Genomic DNA, 18,588 nt, shown 5'->3' on the forward strand with positions numbered 1-18,588 from the left:
TTCCCCGGAAAGAAAGCTGGTGCTCCGTGAATGGGAGCAAGAGCCCGTTGCCTGGATACAAGTCACGTGACTGTTGGCAGTGCTCTGGGAGGACCCGAGCAGGCATTTAAAACAAACAAACAAAGCAGGACGAGAACCCCAGATTGCAGACAGGTGTGGCGACCCGTGCCCCTCTGACACCAGACGCTTCCCTTTTGCTCTTGGCGGGAAGTCGGTGCCCAGCGACTACCAGCTGACTTCTCGTCGGCCCCTCTTCGCCTGGGTCACCAGTTTCCTGAAGCCCCGTCCCCCTTGCTCGTGGGGGGATCTCTTCCCCGCTCCCCTCACTGGGGCTCAGGACTCTGAAATAAGGCTCTGGGAGGGGGCACTGGTGACGGGGGTGGATGAAGTGGAGGAACCTGGCTGGGCCTGGACTCCTGGGACCCACCTGCTTCAGAATCCCCTTTGGTGGCATCTTCCCTCGTCCTGGTCGTGCCCTGAGCCTTCAAGACACAAGCCCAAGGATGAAGTAGATGGTTCTGAAGAAGCAAAGTCCTGCGCTCTTACTACGTTTGCCTCCCAGGCCTCGATGCCCCAGCCCTGCCCAGCCCTGGCCTCCTCGCTGTTTCCTTTCTCTTCACTCAGGGTCACCTAGCCCAGCTCGGCCCAGCCTTGCGGCTTCCCCTAACGCTGGGAGTAGCCATTTGGGCTGATTTTTCACTTCTCTGATACACACTCCCTTTCCCCCGACCCTGGGACTCCTGGCTGAGTCAGCTGAGAGCCAGTTCCGGTTGGACACACGTGGCCTCTCCCTCCAGACGGCCCTCTAGGTAGATGTGAAAGGTCTTGACTGACTGGCGTGGGAGTGAGGTAGGTTTTTTTTTTTTTACATTAAAAAAATATGTTACTGAGGTACAATAATAACACGAATTTCACCTTTTTTTTTTTTTTGCCGGCAAGGTCTGTGGGATCTTATTTCCCTGACCAGGGATTTAACCTGGGCCACAGCGGTGAAAGCGCCAAGTCCTAAGCCCTAACACTGGACCACAAGGGAATTCCCCCCCACACCCCTTTTTTATTTTCTTAAGTTGAAGTTGAGGAGGAGAAAAACACAGCTTGGGTAGGAAGGAAAGGGAATTACCATTCCTGAGGACCATTTGTGTGTACTTTGACATAGAGGATGTCACGTCTAACCCTCTGGCAGGCTCCAAGAGGTTCAGGATCACTGGCTGAAGTAAGCAAGGGCTGGGATTTGAAGTCCAATCCCTTGTCTCTCCTCTGTGCCACACTGACCAACTTGGCCACCCAGCAAGGACAGAGGAGTCCCAGGGAGCAACCCAGGTGCCTGGAAGCACGTGGGAGGAGGGGGTGCCTGGGTCTGTTGGGGCAGGTTGGGATGAAGGGGGTACCCAGGTGGGCCCAGCCTCCCGGGACATCAGGGATGACAGATCCGGGCTCTGGTGAGGCGTGAGGCTTGGAGGGGGTGATCCAGGGGTCGCCTGCGTAGAACTCATTACGCTCAAGAGAACCGGGAGCACTGGGGAGTCTGGCCGAGGGGAGGGGAGACCAGAGGGGGAGCTTGCGTGCCTGGCGTCAAAGTCCAGAGGTCTCTGGAGTGGGACTTAATCACCCGCGCTCAGGCATTTGGGCCCCTCTGTCACCCTGGCCTCATCATTCTAGATCTTTCCCTGAGCGGCCAGGCCTATCTGTCTCTGCTCCCTCTGGGTCTGCCCTGGAAATGCCAGGGCCCCATGGGCCTCAGGGCTGGTCTGCTCTAGGACCCACTGGGCCCATGGGCAGCTCCAGACTCCCCACCCAGACCCACCCTCCTTCTCCTGTCAGCAGGGAGCCCGCCTAACAGCTGAGAGCCGTGCAGCTGCCAGGGCCCAGGGCCCCTCGGGGGTCTCGGGGACAGCTGCTGGTCCGTGACCCTGCTGACCCCTGTCCCCGTGCACTGCTCCCTGAGAGCCTGGGCATCTGCCCCGAGCCTGGCGGGGCCCCGCAGAGCCCCATCTCTCCTGCTGGCTCCCGTGGCTCCTAGATCTTCCCAGGGTCTGAGCATTTCGCACTGAGAAAGAGAACTGAAGGCCTGCAGGCAGCCCCTTCCGGCTTCTCTGCTCCAGGAGCTGGAGGAGCCCTGAGCCAGTGTCTGGAAGGCTCAGCCATGCCTGACTCCTGGGGGGCTGCTCCCGAGGCCCACTTTCCCTTGAGATCTGGAGTCCTCTTCAAATGTTCTTCTTCTTAGCTTAACTTCCAAAGTATACAAATAGCTCAAACAACTCAATAACAAAGGAACAAACAACCCAGTCAGGAAATGGGCAGAAGACCTAACTAGACATTTCTCCCAAGAAGTCATACAGGTGGCCAACAGGCTAATTATTAGAGAAATGCAAAAATTACAGTAAGGTATCAACTCACACCGGTCAGAATGGCCATCATTAAAAAGTCTACAAGTAACAAATGCTGGAGAGGGTGTGGAAAAAAGGAAACCCTCGTACACTGTTGGTGGGAATGTAAGTTGGTGCAGCCACTATGGAGGACAGTATGGAGGTTACTAAAAATAGAACTACCATATGACCCAGCAATCCCACTCCCGGGCATATATCCGGACAAAACTATAATTCAAAAAGATACATGCACCCCTATGTTCATAGCGGCACTATTTACAATCGCCAAGACATGGAAACAACCTAAATGTCCATCGACAGATGAATGGATGAAGAAGATGTGATGTATATATATATATGTGATGGACTACTACTCAGCCATAAAAAAGAATGAAATCATGCCATTTGCAGCCACATGGATGGAGATTATCACACTAAGTGAAGTAAGTCAGACAGAGAAAGATAAATACCATATATCACTTATATGTGGAATCTAAAACATGACGCAAATGAACTTATCTACGAAACAGAAACAGACTCACAGACATAGAGAATAGACTTGTGGTTGCCAAGGGGAAGGGGGGTGGGGGAGGGATGGATTGGGAGTTTGAGATTAGCAGATGCAAACCATTTTATATATATATATATATATATATATATATATATATGTATGTATGTATAACTGAATTGCTTTGCTGTATGCCAGAAACTAACACAACATTGTAAATTCACTATACTTCAGTAAAATAAATTAAAAACAAAATAAATGAACAAAGAAACCTCAAATGTTCTGACCTTAGAATATTTCCAATCACAGTGGTTTACCTCTGGGGATGGGGTTGGAGGACCAGGGGTCAGGAGCAGGAGGGTTTGGAGAATGATCTGTCGTGTCCATTCTCACATCCTGTTTGACATCTTTTGCCATGTGCATGGATTATTTTAAAAGAAAGAAAAAATTACGTGTGTGTGTGTGTGTGTGTGTGTGTGTATACACACAACTCTCTTGCCCCTCTGCTCCGCAATGCCTGCTCCCTGAGGGCAGGGACCCTGTCCCATCCCTGTAGAATGCCTGGCGCACAGTAGGCCCACAAGAGGTACCTGCCAAAGGGATGCCTTGTCATGAAACGTCCACCTGGGCCCCAGCCCATCAGTTCCCACGCCTGTTCCCACACCTGCTCCTGTTCGCAGACACTTGCAGTGGTGCTGGCTCTGTGTGGGGATCTCTTCTCAGCGTCGGGAGGCAGACATGTACCACCAAATGGACAGAATTCCTGCTCCACCTAGAGGGGGCGCCAGGGAAGCACCGAGAGCCACTGTGCCGCAAACAGAGGTAGCCCACTCCAGAGTCTTTTTTTTTTTTTTTTTTTGGCTGCATTGGGTTTTTGTTGCTGTGTGCGGGCTTTCTCTAGTTGCGGCAAGCGGGGGTTTCTCTTGTTGCGGAGCACGGGCTCTAGGCGCACGGGCTTCAGTAGTTGCAGCACGTGGGCTCAGTAGTTGCGGCTCTCGCTCTCTAGAGCGCAGGCTCAGTAGTTGTGGCGCCTGGGCTTAGTTGCTCCGCAGCATGTGGGATCTTCCCAGAGCAGGGCTGGAACCCTTGTCCCCTGCACTGGCAGGCAGATTCTTAATCACTGCACCACCAGGGAAGTCTCAACTCCAGGCTCTTTTACTTCCTAAACGCTCATCTCCTATTTGCCCCGTTTGCTACCCACGGCACCCTGCCCTTCATTCATTCATTTGTTCATTCATTCACATTCACTGGCATCCACTCCGGGGAGGCGACAGTGGTTACAGTCCAGTGGGGGATGGACATGAATCAGATGACGATGGCTCAGAGAGGACCGTGGTCCAGAGGTTCTCCGAGGGAACTGGACATCGATTGGGGTCCGGAATGCTTCCTCGAGGGGAGGTACCATGGCTGAGACCTGCAGGAATCGCAGGAGGCGGCCGGTGAAGGGAGGAGCCTTGTAAGGAGCCCGTCCCGGAGGCTGGGTGTGTTCAAGGCCGGAGAAGAGGGAGCCGAGAGGTGGCTTGAGGCAGGAGGCCAGCAGGGTCCCTGACCAGGGTTGGTGGCCTCTGAAGCGTGTGAGCAGGGGCGTGTGGCCGTCAGGTGGTGCTTTGCATCAGTCACGATGTGGGGTGGAGAGTGGTCAGGGCCCCTGCTGGGATCCTCCAACTCCCTTGGTGGCCCCACTGTCCTCCCTTTCCTCCCCGCCCCCTCTCATCACCCAAGTCGCCACGCTGGACCGGCCGGACCCCAGTCCTTCCTCCCTGGCCCCTGTGGCCCATCTGTCACCAAATTACAATCTTTCGACCTCATCACCTCCAGCGCCATCTTTCACACCACAGCTCAGAGCCAAGTTCCGTCTCTTTCCTGATCCATCCGCCCCCAAAGTGGCACCTGCCTCCAGTCAGGCCTCCCTCCACATCCCCTCCTCTGAATCGACCCTCTTAAGCATAATTCTCTAATTGCTTTTCCAGTTCATGGAAAAGGAAGTAGAAATGGCCCTGAAGCCTATGAAAAATGGCCAAACTCACTCATAAGAGGAACACAGATTAAAACCACACTGAGGCTCCTTTGTCTTTAGTTAGAGTTTACCTACCAGAGTGACACAAATCAAAAAGGCTGAGAACCATTTGCCAGTGAGGCTGAGGAGCAATGGGCCCCGTGGTCCCGATGGGGACCTGGACCTGGCACATCACCTGAGAAAGACGAGTGGACAGAGCTGACCAAATGACAACAGCGAGTGTCCCGTGCCCCCCAAGTCCCTATGAACTTATTCCTCAGCTGTGCTCACACGAGTGTGAAACAGCATCTGTGCAAGATGACACACGGCAGCACTGCTTGTCACAGGAAAGAGCTGGGGACAACCTAATCGTCCATCAGCTGAGGCCATGGGGGTGGCTGATGGGCTGAAAGGCCCTTGTCCGGAACCGGGGGAGTGGAGACGGGGCTTGAGGCTGGAGAGGCCATAATTTGCATAAATAATGGTACACCCCGTGTGAAATGCTATGCAGCTGTGAGAAAATGAAACTGACGATACGCTCTATGAACTGACATGAAGTGGTCATAGATATAATGTCAACTGAAGAAAGGAAGGTGCCGGACAATGTGACTAGCAGAGGCTCAAGAAAATGTGGCTTCCCATGGCCCCTGCAGAGTCACCCCCATCGCCCCCGGCAATGGGGCCTGTCCTGCCCCCGCTCCCACCAAGGTCTGCTGTACTTTAGGGCTCTACTTGTCTAAATATTGCCATTTGTGTAAAAAAGATGGGCGGGGCTTTGCTTGCGTGTGCAAAGAGTATCTCTAGAAGTGTTTACAAGAAACGGATAACGCTGGTTGTTTGTGGAGAGGAGAACTGGTGCCTGGGGAACAGGGGTAAGAGGGAGACGTTTTGCCTCTTGTGATTTCTTCTTTTATATTTTTATTTATTTATTTATTTATTTGGCAGCTTCGGGTCTTTAGTTGCAGCATGCGGGATCTTCATCGCTGCATGCAGGATCTTTCGTTGTGGCGCGTGGGCTCTTCAGCCTGCTGTGATTTCTAAATTGTGAACCACACGAAAGCATTACCATGTCAGAAAGATAATTTTTTTTTTTAAATGATAATTGAAATGAAAATAGCTATCGTGAGCTATTGTCTGCTTTTAATTATTCTTTAATGGGCAAGTGACAGAAACCCAATTCCAACAGGACTAAACAAAAATTGTAAGTTGTTGGTTCATATAATGGGGTCTGATTCAGGCATGGCTGGATCCAGAAGCACAAGCAATGTTATTGAGAGTCATTCTCTTGGCTCTGCTTTTCTCTGTGCTGGCTTTATTCTCGGACAAGCTCTTCCGTGAGTTGACAGCCCTGAGTTGACATCTTGGCATCTGTCACCCTAATAGTCACCTCAAGTTCCCAGGCCGAAGCCCACTGCTGACATGCCCATCCCTAAACCATCCCTATGGCTCAGATGGGGTAGGCTGGGGCCTCAGACCCACTTTTAGAGCTTGGAGGCAAGGTCAATCATACTGGAGACTCTGGAAAATTGAGGGGTGGTCAGCAGAATAAGAGGAACGGGAGCTGGGCAAGGAAAACGGTGCTCGTCCACTAGCCTCTTGCTCTTTCCCCCTCTCCTATGCCATGGTCTGCTGGACATATCTTGTTTCCCGCTCACACCACGCATCTACTTGCACTCCTTCTGGCCTTTGCCTTTGCCTCTGCCTGCTCCCCCTGAAATATCCTTTCCTTTCTCTGCCTGGCAAATTCCGACTCATCCATTAATACCCTGCTCAAATATCACCTCCTCTTGAAGCCTTCCTAACTCTTCCGTCTGTTTCCCCACGTCTAACAAAACAAATCCTTCTTACCGCTGTTCTTTTTGGTTCTTCACTCAATCCATAGTCACTCACTGAGCCTCATCTATGCTGCCTGGGATAGAAAGAGGTAAATCAGAACTGGCCTCTGCTTTTAAGGACCTCCATTATGGCACAGAATGTGCAGTTTTAGAATTGGTTATTTGTTTTACTCAGGGTATCTGTTCTCTGAGGGCTGGGCCCAGCCTTGACCATCTGTGTCTTCTCCAGTCAGCACAGCTCTAGGCACAAGGTAGATGCAAATGAGTTTTCAGAATGCATAATGACAAGGTGCCTTGAAGGGGTGGGAAGTGTTGAAAACAATCCCCACTATCTCTGTGTTCCCCAGGCCAAATGACAGCCATGTGGCTTGGATGCTCCCAGAGGACTCTGGGAGGAAGTGCCTCAGTCCCTGCTAGGACAGGGCTGTCACCACTCTGGAAACCCCCATGGCCCTGGGCCTGGGGCCAAAACTCCAGACCCAAAGGAAAGTCCCCCAGTAAGGCCCTGCCACCCAACTCCCAAGGAGGGGTCCAAGGCAGAGACAGAAGCTGGGGGTAGCTTCGAAGGGACGACTCTCATCTCGAATCGAATCCCAGCCTCTGCGGGTCAGAGTTCTATGAAGGCCAGTGAAAAGCGAGGAGGGCAGGGCTGGAGTTGGCAGGAGCCCAGGGGAGGAAGGAAACAAGAAACAATCAAGGAAAAATCCAAACCAGGCCTGGGGTTGGCTCAGGCCACCACGGAGCCCTGCAGGCTGAGCTCAGGCTGTGGCGGAGGAGGCTTCCTAGGGGTGGACGGAGCTCCTGCCCTGCTCCCTGTCTCCCTGTGGCAGGGGATCGGGGTGGCCGGGGCTGCGGCCCTTCCAGAGACCTTGCCTCCTCGCACTGCCCCCTAGACGCCCCCAAGCGTATCACCACCCTTCCCTTGGGACTCCCTGCTCTCAGACCTGTCCCCAGACTCCTGGTCCCCCTCATCCCACCTGCCTCCCCAGGTCCCCGGGTGGGCGGGGCCGAGGAGAGCTGGCTCCGGCCTGGGAGTCCTACCCCTCCCGCTCAGTTCCTCCGTTCTTCCAGGCTAACCTCGCAGAAGGGGGCCTTGGACTCTATCCCCCAGGGCCTTTGGGGGCTGGGGCTGCTGATGTGGGCGATTTTCAGGAAGAAGGGGCTGGGCGGGGAAGGAAGGGCTGAGTCAGTCCCTGTGTGGTGATTACAGGTCCTGTGGGAGGGGGGGCAGCTGTGGGAGCGGGGGGCGGGGGGGTGGGGACTGGGCCTATCTCAGCATCAAGGCGAGGCTCCAGGCTGAGAAGAAGGAATTTGAATACTGCATTCGGGGCTTTTTTTTCTTTTTTTTTTAATTTTTGGGCCATGCCGCACAGCATGTGGGATCTTAGTTCCCCGACTAGGGATCGAACCCACGCCCCCTGCATTGCAGGCACAGAGTCTTAACCGCTGGCCGGCCAGGGAAGCCCCTTGGGGCATTGCTCCACCCAGGCTTCCTTGCCTCTAACCTGTCCTGAATGTCCCTCAGGGCCCTACCCCCTCAGACACCAGGGTGTCCAGGAGTCCTTCCAGCAAGAATAGTCCAGACCCTGGCTGAGGCAGCAGACCCTCAGTCAGGCTGGGCAGGGGGCACTTGGCCTGAGTGTCTACTGGGTCAGAAATGCAGGACACCCTGGCCCTCCCATGGCTCAGGATCCCAGCCTCACCGCCCATACCTGGGCCTTTACACACCGCCTGAGAAGTTGCATAAAAAAGCCAGTTTTAGTCAATGAAATCCTGTTTTACAAATGCTCATTAATTGCAGGGCTGCCATGGCAACACTGGGCGTATCTGCAAAGATCCCGTCCATTCAGCAGAGCTGAGAGCTGCCAGCAGCCGGATCCCCAGGGATTCCTCCGGCCCCAGCCAAGTGACATGGCCCCAGCCAAGTGACATGACCGCATCTGTGAATGGGGAGAATGAACCACTGACCTGAGTGCTTGTAGAGCACAGAACCCAGTGCCCGGCACAAGGCGGGCCTTGGATGTGGGCTTTGTGGGGGCCGGATCTCTGGCTGATGGCAGTATGAACAGCACAGGTAGCTGGCGCTGGGAGGAACCATGTCACATCCAGGTGGGCTTAAAACAGTCCCTGGAGCACAGCTCCTGTGGCTTTGGGTCCTGGTTGGGGGCATGCTAGTCGCTGCACTCGCACACACACACACACACACACACACACACACACACACACACACACACACACACCCCAGAACCGCTCCAAAGTGCTCTGGAGTTCGTTCCTGGCTTTGAGTGACCTTGGATGAGGGTCTTTGCCTCTGCAAGCTTTCATCCCGGTAACTTTGTTTTGCCACCAGCCCTGAATGGAGCTCCTGACCTTCCCCGAGCCCCTTCCTCCAACGGAGGACGGCTCAGCTGATGGGCGGGGCTGCGCCTCAGCCTCACTCTTGCAGGCTCAGCGGAGTCATTAGACCCATTCCAGGTCAGGTGGCAAGGCCAGTCGCCGCCACCCCCCAAAGCTCCTGTTATATTGTTTCCATGAAACTCCTGCCTGCGGGGACTGTGTGTTCCCATCAACAGTACACGGGCAAGTCCCTTATCTTGCTTGGGACTCATGTAACTCCCATTTTACAGGCAAGAAGGCTCAGAAAGGGACTGTCCTTTCTTCGCCTGTGGCCACAGAGCAAGTCAGCAGCACAGCCAGCTCAGAACCTGGGTCTGTGGCTCAGAAGCAGTGCTCAGGGCCTGGCACCTAGCTGTCCCCCTACCTGGCTGTGCGTGGGAAGGAAGGCGGGGTGGGGGGTGACAATGGCTGGGTGAGAAGACTAAGTGGGGACGAGGACCCAGAACCAGCATGTCTTGCCACTTTCAGGCTAAGGAGATCACTGTCGGGGCCCGAGCTTCGGTTTCCATTTCTGTAAAAGGGGGCAGTGGTGCTGGCTCTGCCCACCTTGCTGGGCTCTCAGAGGATTTGAGGAGCTCAGGGGCAAGAGGCACTTGGTAAGGGGCACAGGCAAGGCTGGGTGGCAGGAAGGGAGAGAGGTACAATACTTATCCACACACACGACGATTTGGCCCAGGGCCCCATTCCTCCACTGTCCAGGCCTCAGTTTTCCTCTGAGCCACCAGGCCAGTCCTGGCAGAATCCACCTGACTGATGCCCCCTGGGGAGTTTTTTTGGGGTTTTTGTTTGTTTGTTTGTTTGTTTTTGCTGTACGCAGGCCTCTCACTGTTGTGGCCTCTCCCGTTGCAGAGCACAGGCTCCAGATGCGCAGGATCAGCGGACAAGGCTCACGGGGCCCAGCCGCTCCGCAGCATGTGGGATCTTCCCGGACCAGGGCACAAACCCGTGTCCCCTGCATCAGCAGGCGAACTCCCAACCACTGCGCCATCAGGGAAGCCCCCCCCTGGGGAGTTAAAGGAGGGGCCTGGAAGGCTCAAGGTTAAAACCTGAAACTTCCCTGTATTCGTTTCCTCTTGCTGCTGTAACAAATCACCACAAACTTGGGGGCTTAAAACAACACAAATTTATTACTTACAGTTCTGTTGGTTTGAAGTCCAACATGGGTCTAAAATCAAGCGGTCAGCTGGGCCATGTTCCTTCTGGAGGTTCTGGGGGAGAATCTGTTTCCTTGACTTTTCCAGCTTCTAGGGGCTGCCCACATGCCATTGTTTGTGGCCACTTCCTCCATCTTCAAAAGCAGCAACACAGCATTTCTGTGTCATCACATCTCTTTCTCTGACTCTCCTGTCTCCCTCCTCCACTTTTTTTTTTTTTTTTTTTTGCGATACGCGGGCTTCTCACTGCTGTGGCCTCTCCCGTTGCGGAGCACAGGCTCCGGATGCGCAGGCTCAGCGGCCATGGCTCACGGGCCCAGCCGCTCCGCGGCACGTGGGATCTTCCCGGACCGGGGCACGAACCTGTGTCCCTGGATTCTCAACCACTGTGCCACCAGGGAAGCCCCTCCCTCTTCCACTTTTAAGCACCATCATGATTACATTGGGCCCACCCAGATAATTCAGGATAATCTCTCTATTTTAAAGTCAGTTGATTAGTAACCGTAATTCCATTGGCAACCTTAATTATTCTTTGCTAGGTAACGAAATATATTCACAGGTTCCAGAGACTAGGACATGGACATCTTTAGGAAGGGGCCATTTGCCTACTCCACTCCTCTTCTCCCCATCTGTCCCTCCCTCTGACTTGGCTGATCCCCACCTCCACCCCCAGCATCCTTCCCTCCTTCTGGATGCCTTCCTGACCCCCTCTCCCTAAGAGTCCCTCCCACATTTACAGTATGGAAGCTTTCATCATCCTGGTCACATTGTACGGTCACAGCTGTCACCCTCCAGAAAGCAAGGTCCCCTCACCTCATTACCATCCACCCTTCCTTTGCCCTACTCTTCTTAGCACTTGCTCCCTCAGAAGGGTATCACAGTCTACTTGGGGACTTGGGTTTCCTCCATTTCCCTTCATTGGACAGTAGGTCCCAGTCCGGAGGGGGCTGCATCCCCAGCAACAAGAACAGCGCCTGGCATCTATAGATGCACAATTATCTGCTGAATCGCTGAAAGGAGAAAGGGCAGAGTTCCCTTCAGTCTATCTCCGGCTCCTGTGTACGGCCTGCCCTTCAGTAAATGTTTCTCGTACTGAATGAATGAAAGAATGAATGAACCAACCAACCAGCCAATCAACTAATGGTGGAATGAGTCTAAGTACGGGTCCCACCCCAGCCCTGGAAGCCACTTAGCCTGACAGCAAATACGGGCATGGCCCGGCCACTCGGCGGCATACACCCTCAATGCCCTCTTTTCTAAGGGGCGGCAAACTCCTGAAAGTTCTCGGAAGTCTGTAACATTTTCACATAGGCGCCTCTAAGGCCTCATTCATTTCCTTAGTAGTCACTGAATACAATTGTGTGGGCGCCTCCCCGGCCCCGGCCCTCCTAGAACCGAGAGTTTTGGTTCCGACGGGCACAGCCGGAGTCCGCGGAGTCCAGCCCGGGCTCCCGACGACGCCTGGCCCGCAGCCGCCCGAGCTTGGACTGGACCCCCGGGCCCGCGCGGCTGCTGGACCCCCGCGCTGCGCCTCCAAAGGGGGAGCTCAGGCGGGCCAGGGAGTAGGGCGAGGCTGTGGGCGGGGCCTAGTTGGGGCGGCCCCGGCATTGGCTCCGCGGGTAGGGGGCGGGGCTTTCGGGGCCACTGTCAGCACTGTAAGTTCACAGCCCAGGTCTGTCCCATCGCCGCGCGGTCCAGCTCCTGAGCTCTCGCCGCCCGCCGGTCAGTCGCTTGAACGCGCACAAGGTGAGTTCAGGCCGGGACTCTGCGGCCCGACCGCGGCTGCTAGGGAGGCCCATCCTTGAGGCGCCCCATCCCAGCTCGCGCCCCGGCCCCCGACTCACCTCCACGTAGATCCTTTCCCGGGTGCCTCGGGCTGCACCATGTTTCCCGCCCGCTCCTTGGTCCCGGCGGCCACGCCCGCTTCCCCCTCGGCCTGCGGGGCGCCGCGCATCCTGAACCTGAACTCCCGGTCCAGCCCTCCACACTGCGCCAGATCCCCCGCCCCACCCCCGGGACCCGGGAGTGCCCTCCCGCCGCCATCCCAGCCCGGGCTCAGGGTCGTATTTTTAGTCGATGGTGAGGTGTCCTCCTTCCTATCTTTAGCCGTGGCCGCGAGTGTCCTGAAACGGATCCGGACTGCGCTGGGCTGCACTCGGGCAGAGGGCTGGGAGGGGTCGGCGCCGGAACCCGAGCTGGGGCTGAGGAGCCGGACCCACGGGAGCCAGGGGCGGGGGCTGCACGCCAGAGCTCTGGCCCTGCGCCGAGCGGACACTCGGACATCGCCCAGGCCGGAAAGCACGGGGGAGGCTCCTCCCTGAGTTGGGATACCCCGGCAGGGTCCCGGATCTCTCCCTTTTCCCCCCTTTGTCGGGTTGTGAGACCAAAACCCCCCAAGAGAAGAAGATCCCGCAGACAATCCTCACCCGGTACGTCAACGTGCGGCTCCCTGGGGGACGCCGGCCTGGAGCAGGAGACGCGCTGGAGACCCGGGTGCGCGCCGGGGAACCCTCCGGGACGAGGGGCAGTAAAGGAAGAGCGCGCGCCACCTAGTGGCCGAGGAGCCGAGCGCCGCTCCGCGCAGCGACGCTGGGAGACCCCGCTGCCAGCGAGGGGGACTCTACGCAGGCAGGCTAAGTCCTGGCCGGCAGGCGGAGGCGGACCCCTCCGCTCGGGGGCTGTTCACTTTTGGTCTTGTTTGGAGCACTGTCCCCGGAGAACCAAAAGGCTTGAGGAAGGCCCTACAGCTATTTGCTGAATAAATATCGGGGCTGACAGTGACCTGCTAACCCTGTCTTTGGACATCGGCGCTCTCTCTCTCTTGCAGTATGGCAGTAGGGTCTCCAGTAGCCCCCTGGTAATGGCTTTATTGTCATCCCATTTCATAGACGAGGAAGGTGAGGCCCAGAGTGGAAAGGTGTCTTCCCAAGGTTAGAGTGAGTTCCAGGTAGAGATGGGTTCAAGGTCAGAGGCCTGCTTTTTGAACACTCCTGGTGGATAGTGGCCTAGTATTCCTTGTGACAGGAGGGGTTCTGCGTCCAGGAAGTCATTTTCTCTAAAGGAGGCCCTGGGCTCCTTCCAGAGCCAGCCCACAGAACTGGGATGTCTCCCATCTGCTCCTCCCAAAGCTGCAGGAAGCCCCCCAACCCAGGCCCCCAGAGCCTTGTCCTGATGGAGAGCTCATTCTCATATGTCTGGACACTTGCAAATTGAGAGAAGGGGCCAGCCAAGAGGTAGGACTTACATGGAGGAGGCCTGGGGAGCCGGTGGCCCCAGCCCAGGTGGGAGCCTGTTTCTCTCCTGCTCCCCAAGCAGTTCACAGAGGTTGACACGGCCCACTGCATCGGAGCCACTGGGACCAGCTACACAGTAGTGCCCGCTCTTCCTCTTACTAGCTGGGTGACCTCAGCAAAGTTGCTTAACGTCTCTGAGTTTCAGCTTCTGCCTCTGTAAAGGCCAGTAATGACACCCACCGTGCTGTGCCTGGGACGTTAAAATGGAAACCATGCAAGGGTAGCTGGAGCCTGGGGTCTTGTAGTTGCCAAATCTGAATACTTGGGGCTTGACGGTTGCAATTCCCAGCTCTCCCCTGGTGGTTGAGGCTGGCCCAACCCTTCCCCCCAGCCTCAGTTCTCCCCACATCTGGAATTGGGTGGGTACATCTGGCTCAGAGCAAGAGAGCTGTCAGGGACGCCGGATTTGTTGTGGAAACATTCAGGCTGTCTTGGCACCCCTGAATGATGGGAGGGAACTGACCCAAGTTCTGGGCAGATCCCATCAGTCAGCCCCCCTCTCCGTGGGTGAAAAAGAGGAAAAAGCTACCCCAAGACTTCTCCTGCCAAGGGGACAGATAGGATGTGTGTCAGCATGCCCCCAGGCCTGGCATGGTGCGCACAGATAAATGTTTGTTAGATAAAGGAGTGATGGGAGTCCAAGACTTCAGAGCACTCCCTGCCTCCCTCTCCCTCCCTCCAGCTCCTTCTAAGCTTAGCTGGAATTCTGCCACTGGAGAGTCATTCCTTTGTTTCCTATTAAGCTGCAGGTGCTCTGGGAGGGGCAAGATGTCCGGTCTCTGTGGCTCAGCTCGACTGACCCAGGGTGTCCGGTCCTGGGGTGGGGTTTCCTGAGTAAGGGCCTGGGCTGTGGGGGGTGTGGCTGGGACTCAGCCTCTCCTGCATCCTCTTTCCTCCCTCCTGCCAGTCCCCTCACTCTTCCCTCGCCCTGCCCGGCCCGGCACGAAGAATGGGGCAGAGGACCTGGCAGAGGCCTCCCTGCTGCTGCTCGGTGCTTCCCCAGTGATTTCCCACCTGCTCAGCCCCTGCTGGCCTGGGGAGAGTGGGCTCAGCTAGTTACCCGCTGGGTGACCTTGGACAAGTTTCTTTGCCTTCCATGCTCTGATTCTACACATCAGGCCAATCCCCCACCATGGGAAATAGAGGAAATGCTTGTTCTACTTCCTTTTTCTGTCAAACCTGCACGACACCCCTCCAGAGTGTATTTATTGTTTCCACCTTAAAAATATCTTTGTTTTTTCTGACTACATGAATAATACGTGCTCATAAGTAATAGATGCTTCTTATTAAGAATTTGAGCTTATAAGGGTATGAACAAGAGAGGGAAGTCGCCTGAAATTCTACCACCTTGAGAGAACCACCATCAACATTTTGGTGACCAGCCTTTCGTATTTGGTTTACATATGTTGTTTCTTAGTAATTGGCCCCAGATATTAATTTTTTCTGAGGACAACTTTCCTCCCGTGTCACAAGCCCCACACCCCATCCCTGCCCTCCACCCCAGTCTAGGTAGCCCATATGACAACCTAGTACCAGCCTTCTATATTCTTCTCTGTTCCTATATCGAATATAATCCTATGCAGACCTGTATGTAGGTACACATACATGCATGTTCAGGGAGTGGGGAGGAGAGCTGGTCAATGTTCTCAAAAAATGGAATCTTCTAGACTACATTTTTTCATTTTGCTTCTCTCTCTCTGCAATGCCTTATGGGAATCCCTCCAAAATGTCCGATAGCTCTAATTTTATTTATTTATTTATTTATTTATTTATTTATTTATTTATTTGGTCGCTCCGCGTGGCTTGTGGGATCTTAGTTCCCCAACCAGAGACTGAACCCCGGCCACAGCAGTGAAAGCGCCAAGTCCTAACCACTGAACTGCCAGGGAATTCCCTGATAGCTCTAATTTTAAAAGGGGAATGATAGGAGGGTGGTTGTGAAGATTAAATGAGATGTGTTTGCAAAGACCTCAACGAAATTCCAGGTACAGAGCAGAGCTGCCACCCCCCAAATATTTGTATCCCCCATTCCATCTTCCCCTTAGGCGCTGGGGCAGGGAGGAGGGGCAGAAACTACCTTAAGCTTAGGCCCTGCCCATATGGAGCTCCTAACAGAGGGGAGGAGAAAAGGGAAGCTCTGAGCAGGTGACCTCACTTCCAGGTAGGATGTGATTGGGCCAAATGGGAGGTGTCGGTCGTTATGCGCAGTTGGCTGAACTCCTGCTGTGCCAGGCCTGGGAGGGCGAGACAGAGGTTACAGGATCTCAGCCCTCCGTCAAGTCGGGAGCTGAGACAAATCTGTGAGACCCTCAGACAATTTGGCACTGGTCATGTCTTGGGCACAGTTGAATGCAGACCACAGTGATGAGCAGAGCTGGGGACTCAGGGCAAGAGACCGGAGCCAGGGCTTTGTATGTGACGTCAGTCCTGTCGCTTGGGTTCCCCACTCATGGAGGGAGGGGCTTGGCGCTGCCCGATCCAGGCCTTGAGGTGCAACAAGTCCGTGAGTGAACACAGGCTTCGGCCAGGAGGGCTCCCCACAGGAGTGCAGCCCCACGTGGGCTCCCAGGGCTGATGAAAGAGACCCAGAAACGAGGCGGATGCCTCTGCCTTTGTCCTTCTGTCCCTGACTTGTACCCTTGATGTTTCAGCTCCTCAGCCCTGGACCAGAGAGAAGCTGGCGAAGACAAGCCCAGAGAGCATCACTGCCTACGAGCTCTGCGCCTTCCTGCTTCCAGTTTTCAGACGAGTTTTCAACCCTCCTGGGAGAAAGTGATTTTTGTTATCTAGATCGTCTGACTTCACTGATCGTTTATCTTTCCTTTCCGAATTCCTTGGGCCAACTTTGGTCACGCCACACGCACTTGGCAAGTGTTTGGTGTCTGGAAACCTCCCTCTGGGTGTTCCTTGAGGGTGGTGAGAGGAGGCGGCGGAGGCCGTGGTCCGGCGAGCAGATTGTCCCGGCCTGGGTGGTGAGGTCGCGATGGCCACCAAGGTGCCCATCTATCTGAAGCGCGGCAGCCGCAAAGGCAAGAAGGAGAAGCTGCGGGACCTGCTGTCCTCAGACATGATCAGCCCACCCCTGGGGGACTTCCGCCACACCATTCACATCGGCAGCGGTGGCGGCAGTGACATGTTCGGTGACATCTCCTTCCTGCAAGGCAAGTTCCACCTCCTGCCGGGGACGGCGGTCGAGGAGGCCGAGGAGGATGGTGGCTTTGAGCTGCCCTTCCAGTTCACGCGCACGGCCACCCTGTGCGGGCGGGAGCTCCCCGACGGGCCGTCCCCTCTGCTCAAGAACGCCATCTCCCTCCCGGTCATCGGAGGGCCCCAGGCGCTCACCTTGCCCGCCGCCCAGGCCCCACCCAAACCCCCTCGCCTGCACCTGGACACCCCTCAGCCTTCCCCACAGCCCTCCCCGCAGGAGGCAGGGAGCGTGGGCACCTGGCGGATTCCGGAGGCTGTCTCGGCCCACGGCGGGCTGACCCCCGAGTCTGGGGCTGAGGAGCCCTTCCTGTCCCACGCCAGCTCCCTGCTCTCCCTGCACGTAGACCTGGGGCCTTCCATCCTGGATGACGTTCTCCAGATCATGGACCAGGACCTGGGCCACCTGCAGATCCCCACATAGGACCCAAGAAAGGCCCGGCTGGGGTGAATGCCAGAGGCAGTTGGTGGACACGGCCCTGATCTAGAAGTCGGGGTCCCAAAGGTCCCACCTGCGTGGTTGCTGGCCAGTGATTTCTCACTTTGAGCCTTTGTTTCCCTCCCTCCCACCCTCTCCCCGTGGACAGAGTGGCCTCTTTGCTTTCCCCTAAGCCCCACGAGGATACGTGTAGGCGTCAGCCCAAAGCGCCCTGTGCCTCTTGGGCCACCCGGGCCCCCACTGCCAACTGCTCCTCAGACCCCTTGGACTAAGACGCTGCTGAAATGGACTCTGCTTTTCACCTCCCTCTGCCTCAGCCCCATCAGCGCCCTGCTGGGAGGCGGAGGGTGAGGGAAGACGTGGGGCGCAGCCAGCTGGATCTTTGGCTCCGTGTCCTTAACTGGGAATATGGCATCAGTGACCATGTCCCTCCGCTCCGCCCCTCCCACGTGACCGGGGGATTCTGGTTGCAATAAAACTTGCTGCTGCTGGTACGTGTGCTTGCCGTATGGACCCTGCCCCTAGGCTCCTCTTGAAGTCAGGCCAGGCTCTGGGAGCTGTGGGCTGACCCTGGGGGAGACCCCAGCCCCAGAGGGCCTTGAACAGAGCGGGGCCTGCCTTCTGGAAGATTGTACCTCATTCCTAGCCCATAGTGAGGATGAAGCAGGAACGAACCCAGTGCCAATTGGGGATATTCCGACATGAATTTGGGTGTTTGACAAGAGGCGGCCAAGCACCGGAGTAGGCCAGGAGCTGGCCCTGGGGGCTGGGGTTTGTCAGGGAGGCCCAAGAGCCAAGGAATAAGCACAGGCCTGGTGCAGTGGGACCAACAGCTTCTCGGGCGTCCGAGGACTGAGGGAGCACACAGGAGGGCAGGCTGGGCCTGGGGCTGGGAGGAATCAGTCTTGCTCATCAGCAGAGCCGTCTCATCAGCGCTGCTTATTGAGCACCTGCAGTGCATCAGACATGCTCCAAGTGCTGGGGCACCAGACAGATGCAACCTCTGCTCTCCCGGAGCTCACAGTCTAGTGGGGGAAAGGATATCAAATCTGTAAGCAAGTAAATTTCCAGTAGTGTTGAACACTTTGAAGAAAACACCAAGATGGGTAATGTCTGGGGCAAGGGTGCGGTGGTGTCATGATTCTGAGCCAAACCTGAGGGCTGATGGACTTACACTCATGCATAAGCAAAGGCACTGAGGCACCAGAGTGCATGACAGAGAGGAGCCGACACGTGGCAAAGACAGCATAGGTCTCTGAGTCCAGCCTAGCCTTGTGAGGCTCAGTTTCCCCATCTCTAAACTGCAGTCAGTGACACCTCCCTAACAACCTTGCAGGATTGTTAAGCAAATCAGGGATAACGTTTATTAGCTTGCACATGGAAGGTAGTCAAGCAT

At 55.7% G+C, this 18,588-nt stretch overlaps 1 protein-coding gene and 1 long non-coding RNA gene across 5 annotated transcripts; one reads left to right on the top strand and one right to left on the bottom strand.

Annotated features, from left to right (window-relative positions):
* Nucleotides 1-3,205: 3,205 nt before the first annotated feature.
* Nucleotides 3,206-12,772, bottom strand: LOC136794474 (uncharacterized). 4 transcript variants are annotated; one of them, XR_010841287.1, is made up of 3 exons: nucleotides 12,683-12,772; nucleotides 10,238-10,390; nucleotides 3,206-3,281 (listed from the first exon to the last, which is right to left on the bottom strand). It is a non-coding gene; the product is annotated as an uncharacterized lncRNA (long non-coding RNA). The 4 variants fall into 4 exon arrangements; XR_010841285.1 differs by lacking the exon at nucleotides 3,206-3,281 and adding an exon at nucleotides 5,793-5,907; XR_010841288.1 differs by lacking the exon at nucleotides 3,206-3,281 and adding an exon at nucleotides 6,646-6,779.
* CDC42EP2 (CDC42 effector protein 2) lies at nucleotides 11,900-17,686 on the top strand. Its single transcript, XM_059069249.2, has 2 exons — nucleotides 11,900-12,002; nucleotides 16,201-17,686. Exon 2 carries the CDS (start codon nucleotides 16,533-16,535, stop codon nucleotides 17,175-17,177), a length of 645 nt encoding a protein of 214 aa, XP_058925232.1. The 5' UTR covers nucleotides 11,900-12,002; nucleotides 16,201-16,532; the 3' UTR covers nucleotides 17,178-17,686.
* The last annotated feature ends 902 nt before the right edge of the window (nucleotides 17,687-18,588 follow it).

Source organism: Kogia breviceps, chromosome 7, assembly GCF_026419965.1.
Source record: "Kogia breviceps isolate mKogBre1 chromosome 7, mKogBre1 haplotype 1, whole genome shotgun sequence".
In the NCBI taxonomy this organism is placed as follows: Eukaryota; Metazoa; Chordata; class Mammalia; order Artiodactyla; family Physeteridae; genus Kogia; species Kogia breviceps.